At 39.1% G+C, this 26,732-nt stretch overlaps 3 protein-coding genes across 5 annotated transcripts in view; 2 read left to right on the top strand and 1 right to left on the bottom strand.

Moving 5' to 3' along the window:
- LOC119727744 (inverted formin-2-like) overlaps nt 1-16,376 on the top strand; it is a 45,247-nt gene extending 28,871 nt beyond the window's left edge. For 2 of the 3 annotated variants that reach the window (XM_038199784.1, XM_038199785.1), the window contains 11 exons: nt 167-321; nt 3,609-3,776; nt 4,216-4,301; nt 4,521-4,621; nt 4,824-4,894; nt 5,855-6,033; nt 6,724-6,844; nt 7,052-7,216; nt 8,178-8,351; nt 8,739-10,250; nt 13,757-16,376. In XM_038199784.1, coding sequence (XP_038055712.1) covers nt 167-321; nt 3,609-3,776; nt 4,216-4,301; nt 4,521-4,621; nt 4,824-4,894; nt 5,855-6,033; nt 6,724-6,844; nt 7,052-7,216; nt 8,178-8,351; nt 8,739-10,250; nt 13,757-14,191 — 3,167 coding nt within the window. In that variant the 3' untranslated portion in view covers nt 14,192-16,376. Of the gene's footprint in view, nt 1-166; nt 322-3,608; nt 3,777-4,215; nt 4,302-4,520; nt 4,622-4,823; nt 4,895-5,854; nt 6,034-6,723; nt 6,845-7,051; nt 7,217-8,177; nt 8,352-8,738; nt 10,251-11,879; nt 13,303-13,756 lie in introns of those variants that run through there. The other variant, XM_038199786.1, reaches the window with a different exon arrangement.
- A 1,533-nt stretch (nt 16,377-17,909) lies between these two features.
- On the bottom strand, nt 17,910-22,304 carry LOC119727894. The gene is made up of 4 exons (XM_038199971.1): nt 22,067-22,304; nt 20,287-21,487; nt 18,347-20,055; nt 17,910-17,983 (listed from the first exon to the last, which is right to left on the bottom strand). The coding sequence occupies exons 1-4, from the start codon at nt 22,089-22,091 to the stop codon at nt 17,910-17,912; spliced, it is 3,009 nt and encodes a 1,002-aa protein (XP_038055899.1). The 5' UTR covers nt 22,092-22,304.
- A 186-nt stretch (nt 22,305-22,490) lies between these two features.
- On the top strand, nt 22,491-26,069 carry LOC119727895 (C2 calcium-dependent domain-containing protein 6-like; the record flags this gene model as incomplete). The annotated part of the gene is made up of 2 exons (XM_038199972.1): nt 22,491-22,874; nt 23,347-26,069. Coding segments are annotated over 2 exons (1,539 nt in total), but the record flags the coding sequence as incomplete, so codon positions are not given.
- Between the last annotated feature and the right edge of the window lie 663 nt (nt 26,070-26,732).

A 26,732-nucleotide genomic window follows, 5' to 3' on the forward strand; every position in this document is an offset into this window, starting at 1 on the left:
CCAGAATTTTAAAATCGTAAATTTCAGATGTAACAGGGATGGGAAAAACATGGACCCCAAATTCATAGAATGACCCATATGGAAATATTTCATCATGTGCTGAATCAGCCATTTATTTGTTTATTAAGTCATGACAAATACTATGATTACTTTAACACGTGCACAGCCAAGAAGAACATCTGGCGATGCATCAGTGAGAACCCCCAGCAGCAGACCAACCTGTCCCCGGAGTACCAAGGCCTGGAAGACCTGTTCAGCCAGAAGCAGGCCAAGAAACCCGGTGAAGATGAGCAGAAAGTCAAGAAGAAGCAACCCACAGAGGTGAAAATAAGCCTTGAATTTTGTTCAATATCCCCCCAAAAACATTTCAAACGGCAAAATCTAAACTCATTGAATGAGGTGCCCATCTTAAATTACATTCAAACCTGTTAACCCTAACTCCCTAGCAGTACAGGAAGCTAGGCAAAATCAATCGGATATCCCTAGCACTGCTTCAGGCCATTAGGCCCAATCCATCATGTACATAAACATTTAGTCACGCCAGGCCTTCTGGAATAAGTCCCCCAAAAACCACCAAAATGGGGGGATGGATTTTGATGGAGTTGGGGTGGTTGGGGTTAAATGTAAATTTGTCCATTAGCCCGACCCATTGGTTTGTGTACATTTTACATATTGATTGTGACCAAGTTTGACCGAGCTGCGGTGGTCACCTGACCAAACCTCTGGTTCTGATTGGTCATTGCCCATTGTTGGATTGACAGGCAGGAAAGGGCTATCGACCCTGACAAGCTCCGAGGTTGAGACCTTATACATGTATGTCTGTGCTCACGTGCAAAAGGTTTTATTTAAGAGCTCTTTAGTATTATGTTAAGTATTATGTTGGCAAAAAGCAAAACCCAAATCTAAAAACGTAGAAAGGACTTTGTCCAAGGCTAGTTGTAATTCAAACCACCCCCTCCACAAAACAAGAGAATTGTTCAAATTCCACGAAATTTCCTGTAACTTGAGAAACACGTTAACATGATACAAAAGATACAAAATGCTACTTGTCAACCACAGCCACAAAATGAACCATTTCATATTGATTTTATGCAGCTTTGTCCTTGGCAAGTTCCAATATTGCAATAATGTTGGGCATTAAAGTTTTATTCACAGTCTTGTGTGAGGTGTACTATTTCTCCTGGTATTCATTAAACTTGTCTCTTTGTTGCCGTAAACCCTGAACTTCGAGTTGCGGAGGATTCAGTCTACTGCTCTCCGCTCATCTGAGACAAATTGGGATGATTATTGCAGTACAAATCAGGTTTTCGGCACAGGCTGTCCGTAGAGAAATAAGATACCTAGGAAATATCGAGCACATGTGTGGCAAATTAGTAATGTAAAAATGTGATAAGTTCAACTTGTTTTTAATGAATTTGCAGTCTATTTATATCGGCAATATTGTATGTTAGTGTTAAGACTGATGGTACATGTTTATTTTGGGAAAATAATAGAGAAATGATATTATAATAATATATATAACAGAGAATTAATAGAGAAATGATCTATAGATGCCAAAAAAATGATGCAATAAATAATCAGTTAAAAATCTAAATTTCTATAAATTTATGTGTTAATTTATATTGTATAATGTAGAGTTTTTTGGCGGACTTGTAAAAACTGCACACAGACTCTGAGACAGCACGACAGACATGGTTCAACTGACTTGTCTAATTACATTTCCAGAAAGATGTTTATCACATGGGGGGTGCTGATACGCTTGTTTGGGTTAATAAACTTGAAAATGGCAGTTTAATATGAACCTTCATTCCAGATGTGCCGTATAGAAATGGAGAAAAAAATGAAACCTGTTTTGATAGGTGATACAGATCTTTGGGCTCATCGTCTAAAATTAAGACAAATCTCCATAAAATCTGTTCATTGAAGAGAGTAGCGTATTTACTCAGGAGAATCTCATATTTACCATGAATTATTTAAAATCACTTCCGAACTATATCAATAACAAGCAGACAATCCATTTATATTTTTCTCATCACCAAAAAAATCCCAATGTGTATTTTGACCTCGGTAGTGATACAGTATCATATGAATTCAGCTGTAGTTTTGATGAATCTATTTTGGGGAGTGTCGGATGGTTAAATGGATCACACCACACAGCGGCTCACCTGAATGAGTTCATTATGTCATTGTGTGAAATAGCTGAATGGATCGCACGTTATTTGTTAACTCCTCATATGGCATTAGAGTCAAGGACACCCAACACAATGGGTTCACATTATCAGTCCTATTCACAAAATAACCAGAATCTAGAGCTGCACTCCCCATGCTATTTCGAGTTTCATCCAAAAAGAAAGAGGGTTTTTTAAGCCATTGCTAGTTTCCTAGAAATATGAACAAAACATAGAATGAAAAAAATCTACCAACGTCTAGTTATCAAATTATTTCTTGCAGCTTTCACAGAACGGGTTCATTCATGTGCAACATGAAAGCACCTTTTTAGAGGGTTGCAGACACCAAAAATCGGGGGGAATGTTGCTCTTTGTTAAAACAAACAATACAAATTGAAAAGTTGTTGGGAGAAAAAAACTCTTTTTTTTTTAAAGAGAACTGGTATGTATCTTTAATATTAAAGGAAAGAAAAAGCTACCGCAATATTTTATGTAGTTCAGTGTGCACCGCCGTAATTGAATTGAGCCGTAATGGATCCACATGCTACACTCATTCTGTACTCCTATTATTCACAAATGGCACTTAGGGACTATTTTAAGGAAGGCCCAACAACAGGGTACAGGATTCCTTAAAAATGTGAGCTGTTGGGCTTTTGTTTCATCTTCCGGTAAATTTTGACAGCGCCAATCGATTGCACCTTGAATGTGCTCACTTATCTCAGCCATGATCAATAGCCATGTTTTTCACAAGTGAATGAAACATTACAATTTGTCTTTACAGCGTTGTAACATGGAGCTGTAGCCTGTTCCACTCAGGGTATTCTTTCAGAAAAAAAAAATTTTTGGCTGGCCTAGTAAAGAAGAAAGAGGCACTCAACACAAAAAAATCCTGTTAAAGTTCATTATTCGATTTATGTGCCCTCCTCCAAATTCCCATTCCAAGTGTTTATCTTGATGGGGATTTGGGGCAATTTTAGAGGCTCGAAAGGGAATAGGTCATTCAATGACAAGTAATACCATTTAACAAGAAATCGCTTTTGTCAGTGTGTAATTCAGAGAAAAAGCCAGGTAAACTCAATGTTTCGTACAGTATGCTCCGTCATTTGAAGCAAAATATGTGACATACCAATAGGGGACTCACTTTTGTGTTGGTCATTGTGTTCCTATAATCTCAGGAGTTTTGTTGAGATCTCTAGGGGAACGTGTTTAGCAATAGTCTAGAGTGTGGACACTACCCTCTCTCTCAAAGCGTGCATGGAATATACTCTGCCCTTCATAAGGAGACTAGATCAGTCTTTTTAGTAAATTTATATGGTTCTGAGAAGAACGGGTTAACTCTGTTCAGAACCGACAATTTGCTCTGTTTATCTACAGATTATATACAAAAAATAATCAAACTCTGATCGTCAATTTATGGAATCCCGGTTTGTTTTTCTCCAGATCAACCTCTTAGATGGTAAAAGGAGCTTGAATGTCAACATCTTCTTGAAGCAGTTCCGACTGCCCAATGAGAAGATCATCGAGCTGATTGTTGGAGGAGACGCGGTAGCATTCGGTGGAGCTGAGAGATTGAAGGGACTCCTAAGGGTCTTCCCCGAAAAGGATGAGGTGTGTAGACACAAAAGAGTGATTATCAATCGTTGACGTTTTCAAGTTATTGTCTAGGATTAGAATCCCGTTTTGCAACTTCAAACCGAAAAAGAGTGATGATGTCACTGGCATTGAAATGAAATCAAAAGAAGAGTTTACACTTGAAATTGTTGAGCAATTAATTAATGTAAATTATCACGTATCAGAGCTGTAGTCTGTCACAAGTCAGTTCACAGTTGAGTGACAAAAAATGTCTTGATGTTGGATTACTTGTGCTTGACTTGTGATAAGTCACGTACATACAAAATACAAAAAACAAGTCTTAAGAAATAATGACAGGTTTTAATGGTGCTTCAAATTAAAATTTTTATGGTGGGTGTAGTGTGATACTAGCCATACAATTTAGGCTAACAGGTGTTTCAGAAGTAAAATTTGATTGTTTCGGTGTGCTTTACAGATTGATATGATCAAAGGCTTTGATGGAGATAAGACAAAGTTAGGATCTGCAGAAAAGTTCTATCTGATGCTTACAGGTGTTACAAGGTGAGTATGTTGTTTTTGAAGCTCTCAAAGTATCAAGACCACAACTTTTTTTAATGTAATTTTGTCCATTCTCAGCAGACAAACCATTCCCTAAAACCTAGCTTCACTGCTGCAAGTGTTTTTCTCACCAATGAAACAACATTTATTCAAAGTTACCCTGTTTCTTGAGTTAAATGGATTAATATTGCAATCGTTATTATCTCCCATCTGTCCATGCAGCTACAAGCTTCGCGTTGAAGGCATGCTGATGAAGGAAGAGTTCACAGCCAACTTGGCGTACCTCAAACCCTCACTGGCCACTTTACAGAAAGCTTGCAAAGGTGGGTATGATAACATTTTTTTCAGGCACAGTAAATGAATAATTGTTTATTTTTAAATTGCATCTGATTGCAAAAATGTCAACCTACAGATATATCTGTATAGAACGGGGATCTTTTAGCTGACGAGATGATACAAGGTACTTTTGTTTCAGCAGCCTTGAATTTGTTTCGATAACGAGCATAATCTGGGTTTTTTTACTAGATATCCTCAACAGCAAGACCCTGGAGGAATTCCTGACGCTGATTCTGTTGACTGGAAACTTCATGAACTCTGTAAGCTACACATTGATTGATTATTTCAATAAACTCTAGCTTTAGCCATGAAACTAGTGCTGCTTACTTATTTTATGACTTGTATATCAGGCCTATTAAGTTATCATTGCTGTGTGAGAGATAGGTGATAGGCCCAGACTGCAAGAATTACAGCAAAGCAACATTGGTATTTTTGCTTCTCACTGAGGGCAGCACAGAGCAGTTGGCATTAAACCAATGAATTGTTGGTAAATGGCAATTGTGAAAGAGGTCCTTAACAGTAATATACAATATTTGCAAACATGAAGAACAAAACTACCAAATTATTATGAAATACCTTACTTGACTGTAAATGAATATTGAATAATAGTCTCAGGTATCCTGTGAAAATCACAGCACCTGGTGTGCTCTCATTTTCAAGAAAAGTGGAACTTTTGTATCAGTTAGGAAAAAAATGACTTTTTACAAATACTGCCCCCATTTTTTTAGTTAATCCACATTTCGTTTAACAATCGGTTACACATCCATGAACGAGTGCAAGCCAGCTACCGGTAGTCTAGTTTCCTGACCTGACAATTCCGTGACGTCTATAAAGTGCTCCGTTTCGTCTGAAGTTGGGTCAGGGAACCAGACTACAAGAAAAACATTGTTTTCTTGGTTTTCTCCAGCATCTATGAACACAAAACTTTAAACAGGTCAGTGTAACAATATTTGCTATCAAATATCTGTCTATTCCTAAAAATAACAGCGAAAGCAAATGCTGTATATTCCCTTCAAAGAATGGGTTCCTTCAATTTCCGAGGAAAAACTACAAGAGATTTTAAATCTACAACAGTGACATTCCTTGTTTATTTTGGAGACCAACCATGGATACCTAAAATAAGCACGGTGATGATGACTATTGCATAGCCGGAACCTGCATGGAATTTCAACTTGTAGCAACAACTTCAAGAGATGTTTCTCTCTCCTCTTGGTTGACAGGGAGGTTTTGCAGGGAACGCCATGGCTTTCAAGATATCCTCCCTGATGAAGCTGATTGACACCAAGGCCAACAAGCCGCGCATGAACCTGATGCACTACATCGTGGAGATGGCCGAGCAGAAGGACAAGAACATGCTGTCCTTTCCTAATGAGATGAAGAGTCTCAATGAAGCGGCAAGGTGAGATAAAGTCCACTGCTGGGGGACCTCTTTAGTTGTTTGGGAAAAACATTTCTTCATGTGATGGTTCTCATTCATGGTGACAATTTGTCCGATGATTTGGTCTGAACCGGATTTGTAAAACTAGGTTGCTTTTATGTCTCACAAAACAAAGACCAGGCCTCAATATTTATGTGAACAAAAATTTCCAAATTTTACTAGTAAGAGATTCAGTCTATAAATTCAGGGTCCAAAGTTTGCGATTTTCCTGTCCCCGTTACCTTGATACTTTTACTGTTAATTTGCCATTCAAGTATCATCAAGAATGACTTCAAATTATTATTTTTTTTTTTTATTTGTTGGGTGAATAATTTTTTTTTTTTTTTGCTTTTCATAATCACTCTTGGGAGGATGACTGCATTAAGAAGTGCATTAGAATTATAAACGCATAGATGTCTGATGTAACAGGGACAGGAAAAATGGACCCCAGATTTATAGAATGACGCAAGGGTAATTGTAGAGAATGCTTGCCAACTAGCAATGCTTTTCATTTGTGAACTACATCAATGCTATAATTTTACAACTGTGTAGCCATATTTCCTTTGTCAGTAGAGATGGCGCTGAAGGAAAGTACCACAAGTTAAACATGAACTGACCAATTTTTTGGGATGCCTGTTTTGGGGGTGTTTTTTTTCTCCAATACTCGCCTAGATTATCGTTGGACCATCTGACAGGAGAGATCAATATTCTGGGAAGAAGTCTGGAGAAATTGGAAAAACAACAGGAAAATGCAGCCAAAGACGTCCAGGAACAACTCCAGAGCTTCATCAAGGTCAGTAAACAAATGGCAGTAGAGATTTCAAAGAGGAACATAGAAGAAGTGGCGGTCTTATAGCAACACCCATAACTGGATCAAGTGGAGGAAGTAAGGGGCCCCCACCCACCCAGCAATGACCAACATTTTCTCAAACAAGGCCATTTTTCACTTGAGAGTACCCTTGTATTGTGACTTGACTTGTGATGTTATATATTCTTTTAGGATGCCCTAAGCCAAGTAGAAGACCTGAAAGAGGAACTACGGACCATCAACAAGCTTTCTGAGGAGCTGGCCATCTACTTTGTGGAGGACGCCAGCAAGTTCAAGCTGGAGGAGTTCTTCCAGATTTTCAAGACGTTTGCTGAGCGCATCAAAACTTGCAAAGAGGTGACAATCAGTTTCTTTGAGATAGCGTCATAATGATCCAACTTAATATTTTTTTTACGGAGCTACTGAGAAGAAAATAGTTTCTAAATTTTCTGCTTAACCAAATTTATGTACTAAGCATAAATCAGATAAGAACTAGTCATGATACAAATCAATAGTTCTGTCTGGAATATTCGAATATTCGTTCATCAACCAAATATTTGAATAGCTTTTTGCTGGTTTGAAAATTCGAAAACCAAGAATTAGCACGTACACACACGACTGTGATGTTATTTTATTGTAATGTTGGGGTGCTTTATTGTCAGGTGCCACTTTTTTTGTTGACGGCTGTTCATTGTTTCTATCCTTTTAGCAGGTTAAAGCCCTCGACAGTTATAAGATTATGTTATTGAGTGCAATGGTAAGAATACTTTCATGAGGTGACGGACGGAATTTTCCATTCCACGAGCCAAAGCCATTCCATATGTCATCGCATCATTTTTTCTATTGAATGAATGTGAAACATTCATTATTTGCTTTATACAACGCTGTGCCACCAATATTGACAGTGGCCTGGAAGTTCTATTTTTGCAGTGCAGCCAGGCCATGGTTTGGGACGAATAATGAAATGACACGACACGAATAATGAAATGACACGTGATCAACGACCCACCAATCAGATGATGGGGTTTATTTAGGCGTTGTAAAAAAATCTGTATTTTGCTTCAGGAACATCTCATAATTATGATGACCAACTTACAAATATTTTGCCAAAGTTTTTGAATATATCCATTCAGTTTGGATACTCAAGACATCTCAGTAATTCGGAGGCAGATAATAGAGGCAAAGCTGGAGATGAGTCTGGTTTTCTAATTCGGAGGCAGATAATAGAGGCAAAGCTGGAGATGAGTCTGGTTTTCGTTAACCCCTTTTATATCACTTTGGCAATATTGATGTATGGAATGTTACTTTTTTTTCCCAGGAGAACGAAAAGCGCTGCATCCAGGAGAAGAAAGCGGAGGCGAGACGCAAACAGAAGGAGGAGATGGAGAAGAAGAAAGGTTCCGGCGATGGCAAGGGGAGGAAGATTGGAGCCCCACCCCCAATTGAGGAGGATGGAAATATCGTAGACAACCTGCTTAAAGATATCAGGAAGGTAGATGTTCTAGTCTTGACTCCAGCTGACTTGGTCAGGCTTTCTGTCAAATTTTGGGGTTTTACATTCCTCTTCCTACTTTTTTTGCTGTCAGTGTCCAAGTCCCATACAGTTTTATCGTCAATAAAAGCAATTTTGAACGGCCTGAAAAAGAGCATTATAAATGGATTGCAGTCAAACAGGACTGATGAAATAATGTCAGTATAAGTCACTTTTTCTACCAAGAAAATCTGGAAACGCCTCAGCTAGATCATTTATTTGTTTTTTAATAGAAAAGAAAACCCTAATATTAATTTTGTTGAGATTGTGTTTTTCAGTAGTCGAATCGAGTAACCATAAGTTAGAACTCAAACACTGGACTTGTGCGCTTTTTCTTTTGTGCCTTAGGGATTTTCTCTCAAGAAGACCCGACTGTCGGAAACCAGTGAGCCTGGTAGTCCTAGCATAAGACGATCCAGACTATCGACTCGTCGGAGCCGCCAATCGACTAAAGGTTCAGCTTCTGGGAGTGTATCATCACCACCTGCGGTAGTCAAAGAGGAACCAACGCCAGTGGTAGTTAAGGAAAAGCCCAAGCCAGTGGACCCAGGAGAGGTAGTAGTCGCTGTAAGCAACGGGAAAGACGTGGACGGCCTTCTACGCAAGACTCAGAGCATCTCGAGTTCCGGGAGCGAGGATGTCTTCTGCAAAGACAGCGGGTCCAGCGCTGAAGAACTGGCACGGAAAACTTCCACCGAGAAGCAAGTGGAAGAGATGAACAGGTTGAACAACGGCACGGCCAAGGCTGTGTTGAATGGCAACATGAACGTGAAAGCGGAGGTTAAGGCTGGTAGTGTTAATATTGAAGATGCCTCAATAGGTCTAAATTTGCCTAAAGATGCCCCAAAAGGTCCTAAAATTGAAACTGTTCGGCAGGAAGCCATACAACAGCCACTTCTGCAAGACGTAAAACCTTTGGAAGAAGCTGTTCCTCTTGCACTGGAAATGAAGGAACAACCCAGTGCTGAACCAAACATTCACCCCAAAGTTACTGCAGAAACTGTGCAGTTTGAGGAAGTCAGTCCTGAAGAAGTAGCAATCACTATGCAAGAAAACCCGCCTATGCAACATGTCATTTCATCTCCAGAACCGACTGCTGAAAGTAAACCTTCTCGGCCCTTTCACTTGAAAATCCATCAGAATGGTTTCAAGGCCGATGAGGAACCTGTCCAGAAACCAGTCAAAAGCCCAGAACTGCGCCATGTCAATGCACAAGTTTGTTCCTTAGAAGAACAGCCAAAGGAACCACAGCTGATGGCAGAGTTGAGTCCAGTCGACGAGGATGCAAAGGAGAGGCCTAAAAGTGGACTGTTCCGGTTGTCGCCATGGCAGGCCACTATGACCTCTGGTCCAAAATACACCAAGACCGAGGGCCTCCAAGGGGATTTCTCCCAGGCTGTCCCCATAGAGTTTGCGGCCGCGGAGAGCATCGTGCCAGTCAAGGAATCACCATCTTTGAGTCCTCCAGCCATGCGAGAAAAAGTGCAGACCTACGAGCCTGAAGTCAAAATAAGTCCTAAACACTCCAACGCTAAGCTGCTGACCAAGTCTGGAACTCCGGGCTCTCCGTTGAAGAAAGTAGCTGCTGATGTGGATGTGTGGGAAGTCATGCCTTCCCAAGCCAAGGAAGCCCACAGAGTGACACCCAATCTCACTTCTGACACCGTTCCTGATGGCAGTGGGAAGGGTGCACCAGTAAGCATGGCATCAGTGCACGACAAATCGGATAAGTCTGGAAAGAATCAGGAAAATAGTGGTGAAGGAGAAGCCTTCACCCACGTTGAGGTTGAAGAAGTTTCCCCAGTCAAGGATCAAAGAGAGACTCCGGCAGAAACTGTTAAACCCTCCCTCCCGGCTAAGGTAACTCTTACGCAGAGGCTGCTCTCCTTTTTCCGCTAGCTTGCTTGTCCATACTTGTGCTGATTTTACCATTGCTGTGTGCTTTCTTGTGTTGACTTTAATAACCCTTGTTTGAAATTATGTGCACCGTGAGTTTGCTTGTTTTGACTTCAGTTGCCATTTATGTCTTTGTGTACATGTTCACATTTTTATTTGTCATTGAAATTCATTAACATTATTTTTTTCATCTCGTTTTCATATTAACTTTTGTTCACCATATTTATGTTGTCATACACTGATCATTACGGGCACAAATGGTTGTGACATACATTTTGTCAAAGTTTTTTTTTGTGTAAGTCATAAAGGATCCATGTATCTTCTTTATCAGTTCGGTTACGAAGAAAGAGGCTTTTCACCGGAGAATGGCAGTAAATAATCTCATCAAAGCAACTAATTTACAACCATTACGGTCCACTAAGATAAACTGTAACACCTTTTTCAAATTTTTATACCATTTTAAATGTGGCTTACATGTGTAAGGTTTGCTTTTTAAACAAGCTTTTTCATGTACAGAAAAAAGGCTAAGTAATATCTAATGTTTTCAAATGTAAATATTGTGCTAATGTGCCAATTATATTTTTCAAATGTTAATACAAGCATTTCTCCCACCAAAAACAGCACAATTTTTTTCTGGCACAACTTCACATTGTGATTTTTTACGAAATCATATGCAAATTTTTTTACTGAAATGCTAAACTCATTTTGTGGTGACAGATTATTAAACTTTTTTGCCATTTTATTCATTAGTTTCTAAACTTTTATCATTCATGTATGGGAGAGAGTATACTTATATGCACAGGAAGTTGTGTTGGCTAATAGGAGTACTAATATTTAGACATTGTGTGGAGTGACAGATTTTTTTCGGGGGGGGGGCAGCGAACCACTTTGTCATAACAATGATTGCTGAGACAATTTGCTGTATACTGCATTTTTTGTTTACTCTTTCGGGGAAACTATGTATGTATTCCTGTTTCTACTACAGTAATGCAAATCACTTTAGGAAGGTTATGCACCTGTGTCCAATTTCATGGCGCTACTTAAGCATTAAGCAGAAAATTGTGCTAACTTTAGCAGAAGATTGTGCTAACTTTAGCAGAAGATTGTGCTATCTTTAAGCACTATTCATGTGTGGATGCACTAGCGGTTGTGTGCGCATGGGCATTTCTATTAAATCATTGATTTAAGCAATTTTTTCCTCTGAGGTAAGCGTGCCTTTTGTGTACTTACTGCTTACAGTCTCCATGAAATAGACGATGGCTCTGTTAGCAGAAAATCATTTGCTTAGCAGCACTTTGAAATTGGGCCCCGTACATAGCACTTGATTTACGCACCTGTACAAAGCGCTTAATTGATTATCCAGGATGTAAGATGTGTAGATCAGGTTTGGGATGCATGTAACCAGGGAATGCTACTAACATTTGTTAAACGCTGTCGCTGTTTCTTGCAGTGTTTTGGTCCAACTTCATCGCTGTGTCGATTTGGGATGTGGAGGGGGAAACTGATTTTACTAAGCTGCTTGGTTCAAAGATCATTTTTATGAAGATAGCAGTATTTAATACTTGCTTTCGTTGTGTGCATGTATTTGTTTAGGATTTTTGATGAAGAGGCAGTACCATCATTGGACCTAAGGTGACACGCTAAAATGATTGCAAGTCTTCTGTAGAATGTCATCGTCATGTTCAACTTCCCCAAATCATGCAGAAACTATTCCTATGCAGATTACAAAATAGGCTTTTTGACTAGATTTAGATTTTCTTATGAGAGACATGTTCTTAACTTTTCCAAAAACATTTTACTCAGTGTATGTTTGTGTGATTGATACATGTAGATTGCTAAAGATATTTAACTAAATGGTCTAATTGGTCATTAACTTCATTCTTTTTTTAGACAGAAGTGTAGTTCTTTACTCCTAGAGTTAGCGCTCAAGAAATTGTCTGGCTAGAGTAAGAAATAGTTTGAATAGCATTAACCAGTACAAAAACAGTAGGTTTTTTTTATTTCACAAATTGCATGTTGTTTTTATTAGATTTCTTAAGAGAATGGTTTGAGTTCCACTGTAGTACCTTTTTTTGAGTGGAAACATAACAATTGTTGGCAAAAGTAGTTTTGGGTAGAAAGTTTTGAGTGGCTTATGATATTTGAGAAATTACATTTCAAGGGAAAAATCTGAAGAAAGAAAATGTAGTGATTAATTTAAACTGTAGAATACATCTTTCATTTACAATTTTTTTTAAACTCATCATGTGATCATGGTTCATCCTTTTCATGTCTCTTTGTCACGTTTAAGTGATTTCGGCATTTACATTATTTCAACATTTACATTTAACCTATGTTATCTATTATTTCGTCTCATATTTAATTTTAAACCCTAAAATAGCACCACCCTTTTAGTGTTATGGTTTTTGCTTTTTTAATTTGAAAGACAATGGATGTCTTCCCTCTAACAAAGAATAGAAGCTTGCCAAGTAACGTACTAATTTTACGCGATAATTTTATAACAAGTTTGTTGATATCTTGTGGTGCTATTTTTGGGTTGACCCATTGTAACTCACTACCATATACAGATGAATTTAACAAATGGTTTTTGTTTTATAATCAATTCACTTTTCATATTTCTTGATAAATATGGCATTGTTTTTTCATGATTTTAGTTGGTGTTTATATATTTTTATTTCCACATGTATACATTGCATTTTGGTTTTGAACAAAGCCTCTTTTTTGTCTTTTTTTGTTGGCCGAGTATTTGTATCAAGCTTTGTTTTATGTGCTATTTTACTTTAATGTGCTATTACTTTTTGAGTTTGAAGTGCATCGCTGTTCATTGAGTGCACCTTTACTTGTGTGTTTTTGTTTTGAGTTCTTGAGTTTTTATTTTCAGCATCTGAAGCTTGTAGGTATGAATGCTCTATTTTAGTCTAGCCTATTTTTGTAAGTGTAAATGTAACAATTTCTTATTAACACAATCACAAACTGGCAACAAACTGGCCGTGCTGTGATATTTTTTTCTTCCTAATCCTCGTACATGCCTGATTTATTTAGCATCTAGCAAAGTGTGGAATCCCTAAGCGTTAATAGGTCTCGTTCAAATGCCGTCATTTCCTACGGACCTTCCCCGTGCATCGGCAATGGCTGCGTTGTATTTCGCACACATTTCGAGCAACAAGCATATGTGTTGGGAACATTTTCAACACTGCGCAATGTGTGCTTGATTGCGTAAAATACGCAGTTGCAGTTCTCCTACAGAGATGGCTGCCATTGAGCGAGCCCTATACAAGTTATTACACATACACTTGAGCCTTTACTAAGAAAACTAGAAAATTAGATATTGCACAAGGCACAAGCATTTTCTATAAAATATTAATGCACTTAACATTAGCAAATGTGTGCCAAAAAAGAAAGAAAGCAAGTTTGGACAAGAAATGCTCAAAAGCCGTCGAGCCATCTATAGTAATCTTTCTTCCATTCAGGGGGTAACACCATTTTCAGGTTCCTTGTCCAAAGTGCCAGCACACAGCTCTAATCCACCTGTTGCGACAAGAGGACCATCCAATCAACAGGTGGGTGCAAGTCAGAGCCGCCCTGAACATCACCTCACTCCTGTTGGCTCCAATACACCAGACACCGAACGCAAGTCAAAGGTCAAGAAGAGCAAGAGTTTCCTGAAATGGCGTAAACCAAAGGAGCAACGACGCACCGGCAGCGAGAGAACGGAGGGATTGGACTTGGCCAGGGCGGGGGAAAAGCACCCACAAGAGCAACAAAAAGATGCTTACGTACTAAGGTTAGAGGATGATGGAGCTAGTCTACCATCATCCGAGCACGGTAGCGTTGCAGGTGTTAAGAAAGAGAAAAGTCAAAAAATTCGGTTTTGGAAGAAGAAAAAGAAGAAAGATAAAATCTAAGTCTCTGCGCAACTTTTTCATCTTCAGACTTCTTATAGGATTGTTACTTTCAAGTTACACTTATTTCAAATTAATGTCTTTTCTTTTAACTTTTGCACGAAATTTAAAGCTTTTTTTTAATTAGGTTCATATTTAATACCGCATAATTTAGTCCTGCCTAGTTTGAGCGGAAGCAATTTTTAAGTTTTGTTACGACTTGCAATTTTCTAATACGGCAAAAGTACTTTTTAGATTTTGTCCTTTTTAAATTCATCAAATGCTTTTGAATATATCAATATTTCAGAACTTTACGAAACACTTTTTGAGATGTTTATTCTTGTGTCTCCTTTTTTATTTTACTGAATTAAACTTAGAAAATGCTTTTAAGAAAGTCTGGCCTTGGTTTGCATTTAAGCATAAATTGCAGGATAGGCAAAGTGTCTGTCTTTGTTTTCAACTGAGACATGTTGGTGTAAATTTGAGACCATAAAATCTCAGGTCTTGATTTTGACTCGGAAATTGATGAGTTTTCACATTGCAGTCATTCAAGACAAGCTTTTTTATATTTTGGGTTTTTTTATAAACAGTTCATGGTACCAAGCGTTAGATTATTGTATTTATGCATGAAATTATTCTATGCACAACGATAATATTAACACTAAAAACTGACAGCGATAGTAATGCCATTGTTGTAATTAAAACAATCTATTACATACAAGAATTGATTTCTTTGCGAATCGATTCGGACTTTAGTTCCTAATACTGTAACATTAAAGTGATCATTTGTCTTTGTTTGAGCAAAGACACTATTGATAAGTTATATTCTTTTTAGTTCATTGGTTGAAATAGTGTCATTTCACCCACACACGGGCCGTTTCTCACAAAGAAAATTAATGTGTTATTGCAGTTAACTCTTTGTCTTTTTTGGTTGTTGTAAAACTTAGTTGGTGTATTCATCTAAAGTAATCTGATGCATGTGATCACTTTGAAATCAAATTGGGTTTTTTTAATCAGACTTACATAACACATAACAAATTATTGTCTACAGAACTCATACCTCACTATGCCTAGAATGTAATTCTGCATTCTCTTAGATGTACTCTCAGTTTTTTAGGCACAACATCAATTGTATATCGTTTAGCAAAGTTTAGTTTAACATTACATGTATTTAGCAAATAAAACAGTACTAGCACTATATTTTTATACCAAAAAAATACTGCATCACTATTTGTAATGGATTTATGTTATTTTATTTTAATTGCAGATGATCTAAAAGAAGTCTTTCCAAACTATGACTGTAGCTTATTTAAAGAATAATCCCTGATACACTGTAGTAATCCAATCCTTCCCATCCGGAACCTACTCCCTATACCTAACACCCCCCATATCTAGCACCCCCATGTGTTCCCAAAACCTTCCCCATTTAATTCCCTTACCACAGCCTATTCCTTTCCCTCCCCAAGCTGATCTCTTCACCGTCCTAAAACCCTCCCATTCCCACCCCCACCCAACCCCAACCCCACTCCCCCACCCAACCCCACTCCCCCACCCTTCCTCCGTATCTCGTAATTGGAGTATTCACGTCAGTAATTCTCTAAATTGTGGTTTTAATGTCAATAGTACCAGGATCTCAAAGTTGTACTTTTTATTGACTTTTTGATGTTCGGGACGTGCTTTTATGGTCGAGAGGCTTTTTTTAATGAATCTTTTACAGGGATTAACAGTGTAAATCAGACTGGTTTAGGTTGTTGAATGTTTCACTTTGTTTATACAAAATACATTTTAATTTTGCTCTGTCAAAGAGAAGACATCTTTAAGTCGTGCCTTATGGAAGCAATAATATCAAAACCACAACCCGAAGGACAGTTGCACTTTTTAAGGCTGCCTTTACTTGCTTGCTTGCTTAGGCTTAGTACGTTTTCTTTTGCAATTTTAATAATTGTGTAATATAAAAAAAAAATACAATTCATACTGAATTTGGATGAGGCTCTGTTTTTTTTTTTTGGTTATTAAATCGTCTCTTTTTTTCCAATACAAAACCTAAAATGTGCAGATAGTCTCTGATTATTAACTCTTTATTTTCCTCATGTCATACTAATGCAATCTCTGACGATGTTTAGGATGCATTAAAATAATTCGTTGATAATAATTTAATCAGATGCAAGTCGAGCTTTTTAATAAATTAACACACAAAACCGCACAACGATCCACAAGTCTCAGTGTTGATTTTGTTTTTGTTTTTGTTTTTTGTGTGAAATAAAAGTACCGAAGGGCAGTTTACTTCCGCAAGACTCTGGTACGTACGCTTCTGTGAAATCCTCATTTTACTAAAAGAATTTTGACCCAAAAAATCACCGTAATGGTATTAGCCTGCTTTGAACTTTCCGTCCGCTTTTTGACTTCTTGTTGAATAACACCTGTTAAATTCCGCGGCCATTGTTATGCAAATTTTCTCGCCGCAAAACTTTCTTGGGGCACTGAATTTCGGGCGAGGTGTGGTGTTTTTGTTTGACGGGGAGATAATAATGACTGTTGAAATTCCAGTAATTCTGAGCTATGAACAGATGAGATTTGATAGTGTAATGTTATTCTAGTACAATGTACGCTTTTTTTACATTTGAAGATTTGAATTAGTTTGGAAAGATTGCCGAACTTTTTTTTACATGCATCACAAATGTCGATCATCGAACCCCCCCCCCCCCCCGCCTGTTTTGGTTTTGTCCATGCATGTAATATCTTTGAGCGGCACGCAAAATGAGAGCGGCCATTATCGCAAAAAGCGCAATGTGATGTAGTGAACGAAATTAGCGTGTACAACATGGCACGTGAAGAAAACGGAAGAAGATTTTGCTTTAATATTTCTCGGCAAACCGGCTATGACTTCTCAAACGCCTGTGAGGGTGAGTTCTTCTTATTATTTTTAACTTAAATTTGGGAATCCATTTTGAAATGGCAGCTCGAATGACCAGTTTTGGGCAAAGTATTGATGGGAACCTATGTTTAAACGGAAGAATTTTGGACACGACTGCAAGGCAACACATATTGGGAGTTCCGAAGTTGTCAGTGACGATTTTCAAACATTTAAAGCATGCTTTATTTATAAGATAATTATATGTATTACGTTCTTTTCTGTTGAGTTCACACGCTGTTTGAAAAATGAATACACAGTTCTACGCGACAAACCGTCAGTTTTGCTTATCTAAGAAGTAACTGTCTTTTTGCCCTACCTTCATTTTTGGAACTTGTACTCAAATTTATAGTGCATGTACCGGGTACGGAGCATAATCGCACAGAGCTTGTATAATACACACTTCTTTGGCATCCTTGTAAAAAGGCGGCAACATTTTTGAAATTCCCCCATAATCCAAAACCTCGTAACCTTTATGAGGGCGCCCCACTCTTTTGGGGGTCCTTGGAGCATTCTGAGTTAAATCCTATTGAATAACGAATTCTAAGGAACCATTTTTAAAATTGCTTACTTATAACGATTCCTTTATATGAAATATGTAAATATCACAGTAACATTAAAAATCAGAACAATTACACTATAGGTGGAGTCAAATACAGTGAAATGATTCGCGAACTTGGAACCTTTTGCACTCTTGATCACTTAGGATTAAAATTCACAATATTTTCACTAACATTAGACTTAATGTTTAAATAAACCTGCCACCCCATACATACATCCCATCCGTTGAAGTTAACCATGTGATAGACCTCAAACGATTTGCATAATATCTCACTGTGACACTGCCCTCTGTTGACTACGAATCGAATTTTGACGCAGAGGAACAGCGTCCAAATGCGTGTAAACTGCAGAGCAGGTAAATGGTGGTATTATTTTAATCAAGCAAATAAGACGAAAGACATTTTGTCACCCTCAATATCAGTATTTCCATGGCAGGCTTTGTCTGCCTCTGTACGTTGGACCTTCAAGGAAAAAAATTACAAAATTATATTTTCCTCTTCTTTAAATTAGTTTCACTTGTCTGTGCCTTTCTTGAAGCAGTGGTGACGTAAAACTTTTGGTCTATGTTATTTTTTAAAGTTTTGTCTTGCCCCTTTTTGCTTTTGATCTTGGCGCCTTCATAAGAAGTTTTAATTGCCATTTTGGAGGATTTACTTCCAAACGTGTTTTGCTTTTTGGAGTTTCATCACCACCTGCCACAGATTTACACTTGCTCAAGAGTGTCCCCTCCAAATTATCTCGTCCTTTATCCACATCATCTGACTGTCTATGAGATACCACCCTTTCAAAGGATGCTTCATTATCACTCGGCCGTTGTTCAGACGAATGAACTATCTGCTCAAAACCTTGTCTTGAACAGTTTCCATCCATTTCCTTTTTGTGGTGTTTCTTTTTCTTCTTTTCTCCTGAGTGTCTTTTTCTTTTGCTGTGCGAGTCATGAAGGAGATGTTTCTCTTTTGACGATCTTTTCCTGCTATCCACTGATTTAGATTTCCTTTCGCTCTGTGTACCAGTGTCGCTCTGTGTACCAGTGTCACATGTATTGTCGCTCTTTTCATCTCCTTGCCTCCTTTTCTTTTCCTTGCGTCTTTTACTTTTCTTTCTTCTCGTCACATTTGTCAATTCCTGACAACTGCCTGGCTCACTGCCATCCGAGTCGTTTGAAACAAACTCCGTCTTCCGACACGCCTTTACAGTTTGGTTTCCGCTCCTTGATTTTCCACTTTGCTTTTTCTGGACATATTTTTTGAAGAATCCATCGACATCTTCCCTGTCAAGCCCCAAGTAGGTCGTTTTCCAAGGAGGGAACAGACGGCAGAGGAGATTCCATAGTGCCCAGTCCGGGATTAAATCAAGGAATCCCAGATGAAGAATGTTCCCCGACACTTGGCCGTTTCTCTGTCTTGGATGAGGCATCGAGTGAGGATGATTTCCCAAGAATGATGTCTTCTGGAGAGAATTTAACCCAGTCATTCCGGATGTGTTGCAATGGTCTTCGCTGTTGGAGTTCTTTTCAGTTTTGTCGGTGTCACAACAAGCATTTCTGTTTTGATTCGGAGAGTTACCAGAATCCTTGACATCCACATTTCTTACATCCTCGGCATTGTCATGTAAAACAGTCGCATTACTTGCACATCCTTGAGCAACAGGAACATTTCTGTCTTCATCAGTGCCCTGCATCACTTTGCCAGCCTCTTTTTCTTTCGTCAGTGAGCAAACAGGAACATTGCTCTTGCGTCGTACATCAGCTTCTGCCAGTCTTTGCTTCAGTTGATTTGTCTTCCTCTTCCGAGAGTCACTTTCAAGGATGAAATCCAAAATCCAGTCGGGTACATGCTGCTGCCTTCCCTCACCCACCTCCAACTCATCAAACAAGTCATCGACACCGTACAGATCGCTCGATAAAATGTTCTGGAGAAAACGGTTATCGATCAATCGCTCCACACTTGTCATGGTGTGGTTGAAGTGTTTCATCATCGAACACAGTGTTGGGTTCATATTTGGGTCGGATGATCTGGGTAAAGTTTTCTTGTTTGGTGACTGGTGGGGTGTAGTACATGTACTGAGTATGTTGACCGGCACCAGAGCGAAGGGCCTTCCTCCTGAAGACCACCACACATTTGGAGGGTTGACTGTTGGTGATCCCCGTGTCAACTTTGACGGAGTGTTACTCCTTGTCTCCGTGCTTGACTCGGGGAGATGCATTTCTCCGAGATTCATCTTCGATCCTGAACTGGGAGCCCGGGAACTGCTTTTTGCGGAACGACACGCCTTCCTTTTTGACGGACTGGGGGTGTCTGAAGCAATCGTTGTTGAAGTAGGATGAGTGACTTCCCGTTTCTTTTGACCCTGCAGCAGGCCCGCTATCTGTCCACTGGGTTTTGTGCCCGTCTCTGTTATTAAAACTGCATGCTCACTGGGAAACAAAACGCAGTAAATGTAAAATTTGGTTTGATCGATAGTTTCATCATTTTTTTGTATACTCTGGTTTTGGATGATTTCTTTAGCTGTCAGTATAAGCCAGTCATGATTGTCTCCGACGGTCACAAACTTAACCAGAATTTCCGATTTTTAATCTATCAACCTTTACTGAAATGAAAATGAAAGAAAGCATTTAGACAAGAAAAGCAAGGGAAACTGTACTTACTTCGTTCGCTCTGGTTCACTCTTCGCAACAGGAGACGTAACGAGATTCGCCGGTGATCTGGAATTGATAAGTTGTTGTCTGACTGTTGTTGGTTGTCCTCTCTGAGTGACATTTTTAAAAGGCCGTGAGGAGGTTCCTTGCACATTATTTGCTCCACATCGCTGGGGAGAAATAACTATGACTGTCTTTTTGCAGGACAAACTTGGTGACTGCTTCGGAGCTTGGGGTAGTGACTTAAAATCTGTTGTGTTCATCTTTCGATCTGTTGCTTGACAGAAGACAGGTGCACATGAAAAACTCGGTGTCATTGCAGATGAGATTTTAAGATTGCCACATGATGCAAAAATTAGGTTTTGCAAGGGAATGCACTGTGGTGGTGACGATTGTAGTGTAGAAGTCCTGGACAGAAGTCCTGTTGTCATCTTGCTCACAGTTGTATTTCCACCACGCGAAGACGAGCAGCTTTTCTGTGACAACTTTGCTTCTGGAATGTGCAAAACAGGTAGATGTGCCCTTTGCTCCGCTGTTGAGCTTTCGAACACTCCTTGATGACACCGTCTTTGTGGTGAGACTTTGGACGTTTTGGTACAGGGTGACGTTCTGGCGCACGAGTTAACATCCTTCAAGGAAAATGAGCTTGCCTCATTGTCCATCACTCGTTGGTGGCTCTGATCCGTGCTTGATGGATTTTCAATTTTTGCTGTTTCTGGCTGCAAATTTTTCTCCTGAGAAATTGTGGTTTTATAATTAACAGATGCATCCAATCCTCTTGGAACCTCATTTGGGGCTTCTTGTGGACTGGAAATAACTGCCGTAGTTGTTGTTGTCCTCGCTGAAAACGGTCGGGCCTCACCTGCCACGTCAGAGGTTTGGCGAACGATAGATGGTCCATGGCCTTTATCCAAAGGCTTCACCGACAATTTTACTTCATAGCTTCTCCCTTGCGAACTTTCCTTGCCCAAATCTGGCGGTACTTTTGGCAAACATGTTACTTCTGTTTTTGGCGAATTGAAGCAAGAAGAGGCTTTGGTGACAACATTGTCTCTCTGTTGCAACGATGCTGCTGCTTGTAAAATCAGCAATGTATTGAGGGCAAAGTTTGTTGAGTGAGAGTCATGTAGTTTCATCTCCTGGGATTTTATCGTAGTCTGTGCACCAGGACTCTTACAGGTGTATTGTCGGTCATTCTTGGAAGTGTTGCCTAAAATTATCGGAGAAAGAGGTTATATGATTCCACATCTAGAAGCCAAAAAAAATAACTTCTTTGCCCACTTTATCTTGTGTTTTTTTTTTACAGCGTTTCCCACTCCAGTAGCACCTTGGAGTAGACTGAATCCATTTCACTGTTTTGAAACCATTGATCAAAACGTAGGCCTCATGCAGCGCATGCAAGTTTACTTTCATTCGCAAAAAAACCCATAAAATGTCTTCAAAAGTTCACATCAAAAAATGGTTCAGAATACCATGACAGTACGTGAAAAGGCTCATGCATTTTGAAAAATTACGACATTTAAAAAAATCAACCGTTTTTTTATTTCTAAATTATAAATGCACAGGGATTCATCCGTAATTGTTCCATGGATCGACCTATCAAAAAGTGAACTCCAATGCCGAAATAAGGACATTTAGGCTATGCTTTTAAAACATCCCGTAAGTACTCCCTAGAATACGCAAGAACACACAAGAACAAATAAAATTTTCATATTTAACAAAAACCAAAATACAAAGTTGGTATAAACTTTAAATAGAAGGAGGGAAACAGAACCATGAATAGGCCTACCTTGCTCTTTGTCTTCCTCATCCATGTCCTCGGGCCTTCCGACAATAATTATTTGACGAAAATTGCTTTTGAAATTTCAGGTCTTTCCGTGTCGAGATCCTCTTGTTGTATCGTCTCAAAGAATAATTATTTGCTGTCTGTTGTCATGGAATAAATACTTTCTGTTTAATAAACAGCAGCGGGCGTCTGAAAACCTTGTTTTTTTTAGCACAGCGAAGACGTCACAAAATCTTGATTCTCGATGAGCGTTGTGCGTTAGACGCGACTTTTACGCAAGAATGTTTGGATTATGTGAAGTACGCAGTTTTTGGATGCGCGTGAGATCAACGAAACGTGCGACTCAGTGCGCGCGTTTTGTGAGCGTTTTGTACGCGAAGGTTAGTCCCGTTTTGCGCGTACTTTCACTTAAAATGGTCGACCACCAATAAACGTATCTCGTGTGCAGCAAATCTGTAATGATTTAAAAACCTGTGAAAAAGCACTACGATCACTGTCTTTGTTAATTTCGGCCACGATGTCAAGCGAGGAGGACTTAGAAATTATTCTTGAGGAAGACGAAGCGGCCGCCTATGCCACGGCAGCCCCGAGTGGCGTCCTGAGCGTGCACACCAAACTCATTCGGGACATTGTCATTGATGAGGATCACATCTCGATGACCGATCCGGAGCTCTATGTACGGATCAAAGTTGGGTCTTTCGTCAAGAGCACGCAAACAGTCATGGCGGAGAAGGATGCCAAAGTGGTCTTGGACGACCTCAAACACTTCTCACTAAAGATTCCCAGAAAACGATCCGATCCTTCAAACGAGGTTAGTAAAATGTAAAATATATAGTAAGATATATGAATAGATGTAAACCATTGCCTGTTTAGGCCATACAAAGAAAATATTCATTGTTCACACACTTTTTATGTATAGCCTTCTCCCACTTGACATGAAGTTGAACCATTGATATCATTATTAAAGAAAATTATCTCCCAAAGCTGTATAAACATTATGTAATGCCAACCAAACATCAACAATTATTGAATGCTTTTCTCGTACATCAACGATTATTGAATGCCTTTCTCGTACAAGGCCCCCCTTTAAAAAAGAAAAGAAAAAAAGAACAATTACCAACAATTACAAAAAGCTTATAGTTATAGGCCCTAATCGACATTTGTTTGAAATTGTGTTCTTCCTTTTGTTAAGAATCTGTGTAAGAGAAAATATCTCTAAAACTGGTTACATGTTTCCCATCAACCTGTTATGCTGTACATTTTTGTTTTATGTTTCCCCACAGGTTCGCTTTGACTTGGTTGTTGTCAAGAGCCCTCACGTGCACAGGATTGTCGGTCATAAAGACATGCACCTGTATGACATCATTAAGAACCAATTCGTTGCTGGGTCACATGACCTTCAGTACAGACACAAAACCAAAGCCGTAGTTGAGCTAGAGATGTGCTTCACCTACGGTATCTTTGGATACGGATGCTGCCATCAGCTCCAAAACAGGCAGAGAAAGATCTCAGACATCGTTGGCCACTCTCTCCTCCTCCGCGTGGAGCCCCCACAGACAAGATACCAGTCAAACGCCGGTCACGTGATGACGGCCATGCCAGTTGGGCACCCTGAGTTCATCAACTTCACAGCCAAAGCCGAGACGTTGTCTTCAGCTGGGGAAGTCAAAGCAGAGGGTAGCACCCAGAGCATCCTCTCGGGCCTCGACTTGCAGGAACCCATAATCCTCACTCGGACAATGAGGAAAAGATTACATCGGATACAGACCGATTTCGCACAGCAGGGGAGCCGTGTGCAACGCAAGAGGTTCCTGGAGAGACTAGTACTGCGTCACATCCACGACCATGGTGCCATCGAGACCGATCAAGATGCAACGCAGGAAGGGGAGGCTGCTGGACCATCATCGGCAGGCCCAAAAGAGGCAGGATCCACTGAACGTGTGGTCGTTAATGCAGAAACCTACGGCACAGATAGTGACTATGCAGAGTCTGCCACCGACCTGAGCGAACTGATGTCCTCTATGTTGATGAACGCACCGGGGCTGGTAACCAGAGAACCCGCACGCCGGATACAACCATCGCTGTTCAGTATCGGTGAGGAGACGACCGACTTGGCTTCTACGGCCAGTGACACTCAAACTTCTCCTCCAGCTCAGAGAACTGAAGATGAGACAAGAGAACCGATCAATCAGGAACCGCCAGTGAGGGAAGAAAGGAGACGAAGCACCCTTGCTGAGTTGCCAGGCCTCTTGGTAAGGTCTCTCGCCAACCGGCTGTCCGGCTGGAGGCCAACACGCATCCAGCCTGCCCGCCGACAACGACCGACTCCTGTTGAGGTTACGGACGAAGGCCCAGTCACACAACCAGCAGCCGGTGGCTCTGTCTCTATGTCAAGGTTCAGGAGTAAAATGGCAAGACAAGAAGATGAACAAGGATGAATTCAAAAATTATCCCCAAAAGTTTTAAAACAGCCTTGGAGATTATATGTCGCCGAGGGAAAGTTTCAGTGAAGTAGGGCTTCGATGATATCGAGTCTACTACATGTATTCCCCTTTATGGGGAGAGCATAGCTCGATCCAAACAAATTGTGATTGTGAGCTCAGTATGAAAGTCCTTCGTTATTCATGCAAGACAAAATCTAATAATTGTTGATCAGTTATTTTTTTATCGATGACGGACGTACTGTTATTGTTATATTATGTGGATTCAGGTATAGGAATTATATTTAAAATCAGTCATAAATTAACTCTGATAATCTTGATAATCAAGCCTTCGTTTTATTACTTAGATTCAATCTGAAAGCCAAAATACAAACTAAGTCATGACTAGTTTGGAGTAGACTCTATAACCTTCTTATTTCATAAAAATGGTAAATTCAAAGCAACTAGTTCTTAATTTTCCCGAATACAAATATATGGTATAGACTTTCCCTTTCAATCCTTACAGGAAATATTTTTTATTTGCTTAAAAAAAGTGGTATAAGTTTTCATATAGCCGTTTTATCAATCGCATATTGATCTAGTGGAACACAGTCATGAAAATGCTTTTCACAAGTCATTCAAATGACTTTAAAAAGAAACAAAAATGAACGGTTTAGACTAACTAATTCGAAAGCAAGAAATATCAGAATGAGTGTATCATACTTTCTATTCTCTCTGTGACCACAAATGTGTTCGACATACTAACTTCAGAACTACATCAGAACATAAACAAAATCAAAAGAACCAAACAAGCGTAAACAAAACTATTATAGCGGTGCCATTTCGAAGAGAAAGAAAACACGTCTCTAAGTATCAGTGATTACAATTGCTGGAATATAAGTGCTTACTGAAATTAAGGCTTATCAGCTCATTGCATATTACAAAATTTATCTTTGATTTGCGTCCAGTTTACAATTTACATGTAGCGAAATTTCCATTTATACATCTCAGTTCTTACAAAATTTTGATATCAAGTAGCATGTACATTCTTTATATACATATGCGAAAAAAATCTATCGATTTTATCTTACAAATTTATTTTTAAATATAAGGAAGAATTGTACTGTGTCCAATTAATAAAAATTACAAACAACATCATCCAAAAATATCGAATCCCTTTTCTAAATGTTTGAGCTATAGGCTAAGAAAATATTAAAACTCTTGTAGGTCATGATGTACAAGAATACTTCTCTTGTTGGTCACCCCATTAATAAATCCCATTTTGAAAGTTGTCCACGATTACTGTTTCCCATTAAAAAGATTTACCGCAAGGCCACAAGGTACAGTAAAACACTTCGTTATTGTTTGGCATTTTGTATCGTTCCATCACAAGTCGGTTTCTTCAACTATAAGACTTGGACAGATTGCTTATTTTAAAACTCTTAACATCTTTCACATTTTGCGTCCCATTTTCTTCAATAATGCCGACAACATACATGTACTTTGGAAACTAATGCATATTCTATATGTAGCAGCTGCTATAGAGTAAAGAGAATCTGATACTTCAAGGTATTAAAAAAACTTACGAAAAAAAACACTAAGAATTCAGTATTTCGTTCTCATAAAGCAACAAAAACCTATACACATATATACAAACCAAAACAGTCTGTAGAAAGTTAAGCATGACGTGGGCAGTATGAACAGTGTATCCAAATTTTGAATCATAAAAAAAAATGGACCTCATTTCCTTTTGAACCATTACATCACAACTCAACAGGCACATTTCCCAAAATTGTACCAGTAATGCGGAGTCAGGAGGACTGCGCACGTCATACCTTAAAAATATTCGAGATACTCATGATCTTAAAAATGTGCAGCCACCGTTGGTAAGTTCTGTTTAAATGTTCCAAACGCATACCGGGTAGTTTGTCGAGCTCTCCATCAATAAAGCATAGTGCAGATATCTAGTATTCAAATTCGAACATCTTAATAATTGTTTGGTCTTTTCTGTATAATCTCAGCTCTGCACAGAAATTTTGAGTAGTTCTAAGCTGTGATTCATAATGACATACTTAAAAAAAAAAAAGACAATGATTGTAGCTGAATACAGTCATCGTGACGAAACAATCACATAAAATATTACCAGATATATAACACTTGAAATGAAAACCATCTAGTCTGACCCACTACAACCCAACATGTTTTACGGTTTGGCGATAAGCCGCATAGCAATAAAACTTGATACTCCG

This window comes from Patiria miniata, unplaced genomic scaffold (assembly GCF_015706575.1).
Source record: "Patiria miniata isolate m_02_andy unplaced genomic scaffold, ASM1570657v1 HiC_scaffold_20, whole genome shotgun sequence".
Taxonomy (NCBI): domain Eukaryota; kingdom Metazoa; phylum Echinodermata; class Asteroidea; order Valvatida; family Asterinidae; genus Patiria; species Patiria miniata.